The sequence below is a fragment of the Halichoeres trimaculatus genome, unplaced genomic scaffold (genome assembly GCF_033239565.1).
Source record: "Halichoeres trimaculatus isolate MK-OKI-2021-1 unplaced genomic scaffold, fHalTri1.1 fHalTri1_scaffold_15, whole genome shotgun sequence".
Taxonomy (NCBI): domain Eukaryota; kingdom Metazoa; phylum Chordata; class Actinopteri; order Labriformes; family Labridae; genus Halichoeres; species Halichoeres trimaculatus.
In genome coordinates this window covers 5,991,147-6,003,599 of record NW_027437193.1, presented here as the reverse complement: position 1 = coordinate 6,003,599, position 12,453 = coordinate 5,991,147, and the positions used below count along the sequence as shown (strand labels likewise).

General features: G+C 37.4%; 2 protein-coding genes across 2 annotated transcripts in view; both read right to left on the bottom strand.

The window, feature by feature from the left end:
- The window catches only part of LOC141803941 (apolipoprotein D-like), a 337,954-nt gene that overhangs the window by 268,325 nt on the left and 57,176 nt on the right, over nt 1-12,453 (bottom strand). The window lies entirely within an intron of this gene.
- Nucleotides 5,034-12,453, bottom strand: part of LOC141804880 (vasoactive intestinal polypeptide receptor 2-like) — a 42,505-nt gene continuing 35,085 nt past the window's right edge. The window contains exons 9-13 of the mRNA XM_074689535.1: nt 11,911-11,980; nt 10,408-10,499; nt 9,625-9,754; nt 7,840-7,881; nt 5,034-7,585 (exon numbers count right to left, since the gene is read on the bottom strand). Of these exons, the coding sequence (XP_074545636.1) occupies nt 7,412-7,585; nt 7,840-7,881; nt 9,625-9,754; nt 10,408-10,499; nt 11,911-11,980 (508 nt within the window). The 3' untranslated portion in view covers nt 5,034-7,411. The remainder of the gene's footprint in view (nt 7,586-7,839; nt 7,882-9,624; nt 9,755-10,407; nt 10,500-11,910; nt 11,981-12,453) is intronic.

The window sequence follows — 12,453 nt, the reverse complement described above, 5'->3', positions numbered from 1 at the left end:
GTAGGGGTTCGAGACTGTTTTTGTGAGCGAGCGTCTGAATGCCCCTTCATTGCATTTATTGTAGAAGCCTGCCCCCTAGTGGCTTAATAAGAAAAAGTATACCCCTTAAAGTGTTTAATGATGTTGTGTTTAATCTTATTACTTTACCAATGGATTTAATTAAAAATAAAAGTGTGAAAATAATGGATCAAACTTTGCTTACTCACTTAAGTCAGTTTAGTTTTAGTTTTTCTTTGTTTGATAGATGGGTCTGAACTTTCTCTTGTCAGTAAAATAAACATTTCTAGAGCTTACTGCAAACACCCATCGACCTTAAGACAATCTTATGAAGTTGGTGTCCTTGTTTGAGCTGGGTCACTGAAAAAAATCACCACTTTATGAACTTACTTTGAACTTACTCCACACCTCTGCTCCAAGAACAGTAAATTCAACCAGGATCATTCAGATTCAACATAGTTTGAGATTAATAGAGTTGATAAAAAATGATTTGTAAAATCTTTGATGAATTTGAAGACAAACTGTTTTTCGACTATAAAATGTCTCTAAATGTTATTTTCAATTTTCTATGAATTTACAGTATCAAAGGAACAGAGTGTGGACATTAAAAAAGGTTTACAGTTTTTTAAATTCTTTTAATTAGTTGATCAGAATACAAATGGCAGCATAAGTCATGATTTACATGACAACACTAACACTAGAGACAGACTGATTATCAGCCAGGCCAACAAAGCAAAGCTATAAAAATAATAATTAAGACAATCATAGTTTTCGTAAATTTGTTTAGTACGATGAGTAATGTTAGAAAGTGTCTTTTTGTGTGAGCAATACAAACAACCATCAGGTAAAAAAAAAAAAACACAGAATGTATAATAAAACCCACAAGGGGGCGCCAGGGTTCCACTAAAACCACCACTACTCTGCTTCAGGATTTAAATTTTTGTCTAAATCAGTCCAGTTGAGGTGAATTGTTTATTTTACTTTAGCACAACAACAAATGTACCGTTTTGAAAACCTTAATTTCACCCATGCGATGCTATAAGACTTCTAAAGGGCCTGATTTTGGTTTTATAACCACCCACCCAGTGACACACTTCATACAAATAGCACTTTTACAATCCACATCTGACAGATGATGGGGAAAACTGAGAGAGGAATTGTCAATTTAGGCATCTTATGTTAGACAAAGGTCTGGCAGCCCTCCCATGGTTTCTTTATCTGAGCACATGTTGAGACTCTGAGACACCAAGTGATGAAGAGGATCAATCGGGTTAGGAAGCTGAAGTCTTCTTCTTCTGCTGCTTCTTTGTCTACCCTCTTTGCTGTGGGAGGTTTTGCGCCATATTTATTTTCATCATAATATCAATATGTAAAGTAAAGATGGTTATTGTTGATACATGTATATTGCTACAGCCTACACTTTAAATCAATTGTAAACATGTATTTCTAATAATCTTGTTGAGGCAAAGCTTCCTGGAGCCAGATTCTCCTCCTGTTTAAAGAAGCCTACAGTTGTGTTACCATCCCTCTGTTGGTGCTACTTGGAGACCAGTTTGTTTTATATGTCACATTAATCAGAGCAGAGTTTCCAGAGCTGCTGGGCAGAGGTCTGCTCAGTGTTTCATGTTGCCCCTTCAGAGACAAATAGGTGCAGTTTTAGTCTAACATGTCATAACAGTGAGGTGGTTCTGGAGTCAGCTGGTCCTCCTGTGTTACGTCAACATCTCACATGTTTAACCAGTTCCCTGAAGAGCAAAGAGGTGTGTTGAGTCAGTGATGTACAGTATGTATATACCTTTAATTAGATAGGAGAGAGGACAGTGGATAGAGCAGGAAACAGGGCAGAAGTGGGGAATGATGTCATCTTGCTTGGCTTTTTTTTATGTCAGAAGGTAGAGTCAAGAAGTGATTAGAATCTTGAAAGAAAAAAAAAAATATATATATATTATTTTTGTCACCTGGCTCCACTCAGATTCTTTCACAGTCTCTACTGCGCAGACTCTGGCTGCACAACAGCTACCAATGGCTGTGCCTGTGACGGGGGACTTTGGGTTTCAAAACCATACAATGATAAATGGTGCAGCCACACTGTCTATGTGCAGGAAAGAGGCCACAGGCTGGCTTCTAACCTGAGCCACCTGCGCAAGGGCAGACCTCATGGAGTGTGACCTTTAACCACTAGGCCATCTGCGCTCCCCGAAAGTTGTATTTTAACAAAAGATTCAGTGAGTCCTGAAGGTATCATAAAGATGAGGACAACATTTTTCCCTGTTAAAGCCAAAAGCTCCACCTGGTGTCTGGCTGCAGTACAAGCTATAAAGCTGCTTCTACCAGTGTTATATTTATACACTGCTAAAAACTAAAATCTTATCAAGTGTTTTTGTCTTATTGAAGTAAAAATGTTCTTATACTCGATATGAACCATATTCACCTTATAAGTCCAAAAATGTCTTGTTTTTAGTTATTTAAAGACAAAATTGAATCTGACAAAAAAAAAAGGTCTTGATTGCTTGCAACAAGTAAAAAAAAAAATCTGCTGATGGACCAAGAGAAATTTGCTTTAAACAAGAAAAATGTCTCATTACAAGAATTTTTTCTCCTGTTCCATTGGCAGATTTTCTTTACTTGTTACAAGCAATTCACACCTCATTTTTGTCTTTAAAAAACTTGAATAAGACAGTTTTCTGGACTGGTCAGGTAAATGTGGCTCATATCAAGCCTAAAAAGACATTTTCTACTGAAAATAAAACAAAAATACTTGATAAGCTTTTATTTTTTTTGCAGTGTACCATCATCACAGACTGATGAAATCAAAGTTCACCTGTCCCTCAGGTGTCTCATAATACCAGATGATTAGTGGTCAGGTTTCCACAGCGTTACGTGCTGTAAACATCAGCAAACTCTGTTTCTGACCAAGGAAAATGTTCTCCATCAGGGGGCGGTATGGGGGAAATATGTCACATTGTTTTTATGACAGGATCAGGATCTGATTTTCTTTTAAGACTATCTCGATCTGAAAAAAATATTTCAGATCCAACTTTTTCTGATTTCTTATGCAGCACTTTTTGTCTTTTCAGCTTCATTTTGTGACTTCGACCTGGTCTTGTGTCCTCCCAAATGTTTTAATACAAGAAACAGATTTTTTACTTGTTACAAGCAATTTAGACCTCATTTTTGCCTTTAATTAACTTGAAATAAGAGATTTTTCTGGACTGGTCTGGTAGTTAATTTTAAGTCTAAAAAGACATTTTCTACCGAAAAAAAGACAAAAACACTTGATAAGATTCCAGTTTTTCACAGTGTATTGATGCTGATGCTTACTTTGTTCTGTATCCCTGGTCTTCTTTGCTGCTGCTCTCCCTACCTTGTTTTTTTCATGTAGATAAAAGACAGGGAAGGTGTGCTCTTCCCACCTCAAGCGATGGTTTTTCATCTAAGCATGTAGAAGAGCGGGGAGTTTTCAGAGCAAAATAAAACCTTAGCATCCTGATATTTCTTAAATCAGAATCAGTCATCTGTCGTACATCCTGCTTAGTTCAGCCTCTTACTCCCTGAAGTCGATCATCAGTCAGTCAGACCAACATTAAGTTACACTGCTTCTCTTTTGTGCTGACTCAATTACCCAAAGCCAGACGTGTTGTAGACAAAACAGCCGATACTAACACGATCAATCGCTTGTAATTAGTTCAGTAACGATTGAGCAACACGGAGGAGGAAGGGGCAATGAACTTGAATTTGAGGTTTTGTGTCTTATACAGGAAAAACAGCTCAAGGAGATCGACTTCCCTCAGCAGTCTTTGCTTCACAGCGAGTTTGTTTTGTTGTGTGCACACTGGGATGACAATGTGGGATAAGTTTTGCGGATTAAACTTCAAAGACTGAAAATTTAATACAGCAGCAGCAGCAGTTGATCTTCAATTGAGAAGTGTCTTTAATCCGCCATCTGTCAAACAAAAGGACAATAACCAAAAATAAAACAGAGCGATCAGATCTGTCCAAACAAAACAGGCCTGTGCGGACAAACAGTCTCAGATACGGAGCTGAGGGGGATTTTCAGAATAAAACAGCTTATTTTTATCCAATGTGCTTTGAATTCTTCAAAATAAGATATTGTGAAAGTTAGTTTCAAAACAAAGATTTATGATATCGTGATTCCTCTTCTTCAGTGGATTCTGGGATAAACTTAATCTTCTAAAGTCCTGAGGAGAGTTTGCAGAATTTAAAACAGTAGTGTGAGCTTGATTGAAGCCAAAGTGTGACCTGTTGACACTGTGGCAAAAATATATAACTTTCCATAACCTTCTCAATCTGTAAACAACATGAAGATGTTTATTTCACTACTTGCTGTCAAGGATATTTTGATCCAGATTCAGTAACCGCCTCTGGAGACTCTGGTCTTGACACGTCAACCAGCTACAAGAAGCCATGTGTTCACTCATCGCCCAAGCATCGACCTCTTTTCCCAGCCGCCTCCTCTGTCTTAATTAACGGGGTCTTCGCCTAAAGTCGCTCCAGTGTCAGCTCAGATCACGACAGTTTGTCTACTCAGAGATTACTGGGCATCCAGCTTGCCACCTTACGGCTGTTCAACACAAGGACGGAGACAATATGTTGACAGGATGTGAGCAAGAAGGAGGAGGAAGTGGAGAAAAACGACAGGAATTAAAAAATGTTGGAGAAGTCTGATCAGACTGGGGCTATCAACCCTTATTTTGGGCTTGTAAATTCAACTCTGTGGCATAAAACATTTCCTTAAATGAACTAATTCATAAAAGGATCTCAGGGACACGTGGATTTTACGTATACCAGTTTGTTTATGGTCATGACTTTTTCCAAATTGAATTTTCTACCAAGAAGCTTCAACTTTGTGTTTCAGACTTCTTAAAACCAACAAACTGACAAACTTTAATACCTGTAATATTTAACAGATTGAAAGTACAGGTTGAAATAAGAGTGATGCAGTGGGATGATTACAAAGAAAGCCTTTATCAAACATCTTTTACATGACATTCATGTTATTTCTGTTCAGATACACAGCTTAAATACAGACCTGAAACACAACATCATACAAGTCAACGCACAGGATATGAAGTCACTTTTTAAACCAGCACTTTGAGGACCTGATCACAAAAACACTGTGCTGCTCATTGCACACGCTCAACCTGTGAAAACAAACCAGGTTGTTGAATTATGGAGGATTTCTTTTGGTATTTTCAGAGCTATAGATGTTCTGTAGTTACTTATAAAAATAAAAGTAGACTGTTCAGTCATTTAAGACATAATGAGGCTTTGAAAGGTTTTACCTCTTAAAATATTTACTTTACATCAAAACATTTTTGGACTCACAGTTACTTACAATCATTAAAATTCACATGCAGATTTCAGACTTAAACTGAAATTTAATGGTAATTTATAATAATCTTTTAATACTTTCTTTTTAATTTTACCTAGAGTATGTTTTTACACAGCTAATGTGAAATATGGCGTTCCACAAGGTTCAATCCTTAGCCCCCTACAATTCTCAGCTCTAAAATTGACATTGAAGGATCAAAATCCTAAACACTCTTTAGAAAAAAAAATCGTCCTTTATGCAGATGATGCTCGTATCTAACTCTTTAACCAGGAGACATGATGCTATTGGAGTTTGCCAATTATCTATAGACTCAGGAGCTTGCATTTGCTGACTGCTTCTAGGACATACCGTTGGCCTAACTTAAAGAAACTTTGAGCAGAGCAGTGCCCACCCAATAATCCAGAGTGATGAGTGAAAGGCGCATTTACGCTCAATGTCACATCCAGATCCGGATACAGACGGATCCGGATATGGACAGATCCAGATACAGATACAGATATGGATACGGATATGGATACAGATATGGACATTTATGGATATGGATACGGATATGGATACAGATATGGATACGGATACGGATGGATCTTTCTGTCCAGCCTCTGCTTGCATTATGTCCATATTTCTGCATGTTTCCAGAAAGCTAATGGATACGCGCTGAATGGAGCAGTATCATCGCAAACCGTGGGGGCAGAGTTGCTACCTTAAACGTAGCTTTAGTGAGACATGAAGAAGAAATAACAATGGCGGAACTCTCGCGATGTATTTAACAGCCTCACTGACCACCACATCCTGCAATGCTACCTCTGTTTTTGTCTTTTACGCAAGAGTTACATTAGCAGTACCTCTTCCACAGTCGCCATGTTTGTTTTTGAGTTTGTTGTTGTCATAAACTTTTGACTCTGGGCTGCTCCCCCTGCTGGATGTACTGGTTAACAGCAACACCAACAAGGCACAGAAGCATGACAGCAGTGACGATAACATTTTTGTATGTATAGGGAGGAGAAATGGGCCTTTAGTCGGAGTAGTGTGGTTTCTTTTTTCAGAGCACTCATTCTTTCTTGCAGCACAAGCACCTTGTGGTTAACTCATATGAAATACAATGCATTTAAATGTTTAAAAATTACATGTATTTATATAAAACTTATGGCACTTTTGAGGACAGTAGAATAGGACGGTGTTCAGTTTTACAAATTTGATTCCTCATTGGTGAATCTGAATTGTATGGAGTGGTCACAGTTTGCCATGACAAACAATGTGATGACTTTGTTCCATAAACAACTAATGCAATAATTTCTTTTATACACATTTTGCAATATTCATAAAACAATTTTTGTTTTACTTCTTAAATCTGCAGCTGGCCCGTATTCGAAATGAATGTGGCCCACTGTTTTGTCTTTTTGGCTCTGCCTCTGCTTTTACAGAGACTTCTGTACAATGTTCAGTTCAAGTATTTAACACAAAAAACTTTTCCCTTACTTGCTACCAACTGTTGAAACTACTGATGTCCCCATGAGAGGATCGTCTCTGCTTTGTTAAATGTGTGTAGCTCACACATTTTACAAACGGCTAATATGAAAAGTTTCTTCTCTGTCCTCTCGACTTCTCTCTTCAAGACTTTCCCCTCGACACAGTCAGTAAATACAACTTACATGGCAGTAATGGCAATTATAAATATAAAAGTAGCTCTCATTCACACATATAAATATTTAACTGAAGCATACCATATATGTGACGTTATATACAGACATTTTTTATCAATCTCATAAGTACATGTTGAGGAAAACAGCTCACCAAGTGTAAGGATGTTGATGTTGCGGTGATGGCAGATGTGATCTGTCCTTTTTCAGCTCATGGCATTAATGAAAAAATATGAGTGAGTCCTTGTTTCCAGCAAACATGTGAGCACTTTCAAGCATGGCCCAGACACGCTGAGGGTCCATTTAAGGTACATTTGAAGGCTTGCAGAGATGTAAAGCTAAAATAGTGCCGATCCAAACGACGTAGCACTTCACCTCGACTTAGTAAACCATCAGCCCGGGTCACCGTGGAGCCTGAAGGTGATCACAGCACCGTGGTCTCTGACTGCTGGATGGACTGGGCTCTGGAGTTTCGGCGGAAGTGCATCATGTGCTCTGAACCATTCCTAGAGGTGAACGTGTTGTTGAGGTGGTGCGCTCTGTTCAGGCGACAGTTCAAACAAAAACTCCTCCACTTTCTCTTCAGCTCGCCTTGAACCTGCCCGAGGAGATCAGACCTCATTTAAGAAGATTTTTAAACTCTTGGTCTTACATTTTACAGAATAAGTGGTACAAGTAATTAATGGATGAATTTTTTATTATACTTTTCAACCAAAAATCTAAAACTAAAAGCTGAAAAATGTTCACTAAAGTGTTTATTGGTTGATTGTGATTCCTCAACTTTACTCCTTGTCAATATTATTATGTTATACTCTACACTCTCCTCAGTTACTGTAAAAATGGACATCTTACCTCACTGTTTAGAAAACAGTACAGAATGGCCACCACCAGACCCTAAAACAACAGCACAGAAACATTCAAATATAATCTGTAGCTGTAAATCTTAAACTTTGAAAATCAAATATTGATTGACTTGAGAACAACCCAAGTTCCCAAAAAGTTGTAAAGCTGTCTGATATGTTGATACAAGTTTGATGGCTTACAAATCATTCAAATCCCATATTTAAGTAAAACTAGAGGAAAGACAATCTTTCAAATGTTAAAACTGAATATTATTACAGAAAGCATGTTAGATTAACAAATTGCTGAAAAGGTGTGTAATGCCAAAAAAAAGGAAACTTGAGGAACACCTGTATGGTGGCATGTTGCATTTACTTGGAAAAAAATCCTGTTTTTATGACATAACTATCTCATAAAAAAGGATTTAAAAAAATTTTTTTTTTTAGAATTTCCTGTTTTTACAATATACTATCTTGTAAGGATTTCCCATGATGCTCCACTGGATGATTCATTGCTGTATGTTTTTGCCGCTAACCAGCGGTGTGGGGTCAATACAGGTAAGTGTGTTTTAATTAACAGTTTCATGTTTCTTCATCGAGATGACTTTTAAAGATTTTTAGGAATTCTAAATATAAATATTGAAATAAATAAATTCTTAATTCTAAAATAAATATTTTCTGTTTATAAGAGATATTTTCCCATAAAAAAAAACAGAAAAAAAATGTTTTTTGTTTTTACAAGATCGTATCTTATAAAAACAAAAAAACTGAAATAAATAAATTCTAAAATAAATACTATATGTTTGTAAGAGATAGCATCCCATAAAAAAAGGAAAATCAGAATTAACAATTTCTGTTTTTATAAGATAGTATCTCGTAAAAACAAAAAAATTCTGAAATAAATTCTAAATTCTAAAATAAACATTTTCTGTTTGTAAGAGATATTTTCTCATAAAAACAGGAAAATTTAAAAAAAAATCTGTTTTTACAAAATAGTATTTCATAAAAACAAGAAAATTCTGAAATAGATAAATTCTAAAATCTAAAATAAACATTTCTCTTTACAAGGTAGTATCTTATAAAAACAAGAAAATTTTGAAATAAATGCTAAATTTTTTTAAAAAATCTGTTTTTACGAGACAGTATCTCATTAAAACAGGAAATTCTGAAATAAATTAATTTCAAAATAAATAGTTCTTATTTTGTAAGAGATAGTTAATCTTGTAAGAAAATGTATTTTTTTTTTATTTTTGGGTGAATGCAACATGCCACCGTACATCTGCCAACTAATGAGGTTAGTCTTCACAAGACATTAAAATAATTGTGTATAAAAAAGACGTTTCAAAGAGGCTGAGTCTCTCAGAAGGAAAGTGGGGAAGATGATCACTATTCTCTGAGAGACTGCGTGAGTAAAAAATTCAGCAGTTACAGAATAATAATCCTCAGAGTGAAACTTCAACAAAAAAGTGGATTAACTCATCTTTAGTACACTATATCATTAAAAGATTCAGAGAATCTGGAGAAAACCCTCAGGCAGCACTGCATTAACAACAGACGTGACTCTGTAGTGGAAGTCACTGCATGGGCTCAAATCACTTCTATTAAACAGTTTTGGGAAAATAATTCCTCATAGCGTCTCTAAATGTAGATTAAAAAAAAGCTCACGTTTCTTTCAGGCAAGACATTCCCACAGCGTCGCAACATCTTGGAAATTTGGGTTTTACAACAAAAACTGCTGCAAAAATTAAAATAACATTTAGCGTGGAAAATGTGGGAAGACAAATCTATAAAACATCACCTGAAAAGATCCAAGAGCCAAGTCAAAGAATATTTTGTAATCCTCTGCGATGGACTCAGTGGGAGAAACGAAGACCACGTAGTGGATCCCGAACAGAGGGATGAGGAGGAGGGTGGATTTGGCCAACCTCCTGAAACAGAAACAGAGAAACAGACTTCAAATCTGGCAGAGATGGATTCTTTGCCCTATTCATCTCACTTCAAAAACAGCAAGCTATCCCTTCAATTCCACCTGTAAATAAGAAAAACTGGGGAAAAACTGAACAGAATTTTCACTGCGGCTTTTGAAAAACTTCTCACTGTAATATTCTCATAACTCTCATATAAGACGGTAAAATCCTCCTCTCCAGTTCCTCTCTCCAGCTGTCGGCTTAGCTCAGCTCCACTCTGAAGAACTCTGACACTGAATCTTCTCTTTCACCAACAGCAGAGTCAAACAAATCCAGGCTTTTCATCACCTGACTTGAAACAGTAGATCCCTGCAGCTTTAGGACATGAGAATATCTGAAAACTCAGCACTCCTCAGATTTCCCTGGAGGTGGTAAAACTTCCTAAAGATCAAACGTGGTGCCCAAGATTTACACAGACACTGAATCATGTAAGAATATGTGTCACACAGGGTTTCATGTTCAGTCAAAGTTAGGATCACTCTAATCTGTCCAGTCAGCAGACACTGAGGGGATAAAAACGTAATTTGAAGCTTAAAAACAAGTCTGCTGCTCATGTCTGAGCATACCCAGATGAGGTATGTGGGATTTTTCTGTCCTCGCCGGACGTTTGATACCTGTATTGTGATTGGTCGTTGCCACCCACGTCGGGACACCTCAGCTTCTGGACCAAGATGCGGATGATGCTGATGAAGAGGATGAAGTTTACCTTGTAGACAGGGGGGAAATCAAAGGTGCAGAGTCAGAGGAGCTCATGTGGAGGGGTGGGTGGGTAAACACTTTACTTCCTGTGCAGCTTTGGTTTCATTTTAGTTGTTAAAGAGGGGGTTAATTTTTGTTTTAAAGGCTTTATTCTGTCCTTTTGTTGTCTCCATAGTGGCCTTACATGGTTAACAGCTCAAAAAATAACTATTGTCCTCACGCTGGTGTTTTAAAAAACTTTTATTTTAGCCTCTATCTGAAACACTTTGTTTACGCTGCTGTCTCTTTAAGGCTCACTGTGCCACAACCCCCCTTCCCTCTGATTGGCCAGCCCTCTGGAGACCTTTATGGGGATGGAACTAAGGCGGACCTTGGTGTTTGAGGCCCACTCCTCCAACAACTCATGAACCAGTTAAGAGTCTTATGTGATGACCTCATCATTTCAGCAAGTTTAACGGAAATCTCACAGAAATCTCTTATAATCTCATGGAAATCTTGTGAAAATCTCGTTTTATTTTTGGAACACATTTTTTAACCAGTTTAGACAGATTTCTACTATTAATATGAAGAAGTCTAGAAATCAGCACACATGTCTAATATGAACAAGATCTGTCATTTTAGCGCAAATTAGCGCATTATAAAAATTAACGCAATTACCTCATTGGCTGCCAGCCATTTTCAGAGCATCTTGAACAATCTTTCAAGACCCAAATAATATTGTTTTCTATGATCATGTAAACACCAAAACTACCTAAGAAGAGTGGACTCTCTTCTTTTATTTCTCTCTTCCTGTTTTTGATAAAAAATAAATAAATAACAGCCAAAACATATTATTTTATTGCATTCATCTTGGGCGCTCTATCCTTTGATCCTCTCCATGATCTCCGCCGTCTTTTCTCACGATGGCGCCGCTCTTCCTCTTTGAACTACTGCGGCACATCCTCAGTTGGAGCATGAGCTGCCTGAACTTTTCTGACTTGCAGCGTCTCCCTATGTCTCTGTTTTCACTCATCTTCTCCTCATATCCATGCTGAGCTCTCATCCAAAGAGCACACCGCTCTCACCCACAGCAGTTTACGAGCAGGATTTTGATCTCCTTATATTTATTTGATTAGTCATGCACTACAATTTTGTAATGTCCTGGGATTAAGATTCTTTTTTCGGGACCTTAAGCAGATATAAGATTAAAATGTGATTAATTAGATTAATTAATTACAAATCCTGTAATTAATTAGAGTATTTTTTTAAATCCCCTGTCAGCACTAATATGAACATACCCCCTCTTAAAGTTATATTAATTAAGTTTTCAGATTGTCCCTTTTTTTTGGTTTTGCTTTCATTTACAACCTCAGTAAGGTAGAAAATGAAGAAGAAACATGAAACACCCACAAATAAAAGGTCATCAACCCCAAACCTACCATTATGGAGAATCCAATTGGTCCATTGATCACCCAGTTGGGCCAGGGGTTGTCATTTCTCTCCCAACATCTGAGGGCACAGAAAATCAGCAGAATGAACATGAAGAGCTCACATCTGCAAAATCCCATCAAGAGAAAATACCTGCAAGAGAGTTTGGATGTTTACAAGCAGAGGACACTCTGGAAAGCTTTCAGTCACAAATCCAACATCATGAGGAGAATGTAACCTCCATCAAATGCTCTGTGTGTGCCCCTCAGGTCTCCTTCCAGCTGAATATGTTATGAATACTGGAGGAATCTTTACAACTGGGCCAACTGGGCCAAGCCAATTTAATTGGCTTCTTTTGATTCCAGAGAGCAGAGTTTCTGCCTTCAAACGCCTCAGCCACACATCTCCCTGCAAAGAACACTCATTTAAGACACTTTCATTGGAGATATCATTCTTTCTCTAATTAACCTCAGTCCATGACTGTACACCTGAGGGTTGGAGAGCAGAGGAGCTGGTAATCCAAGAGCAAAACCTTCAGATGCTGCTTCTTTCTT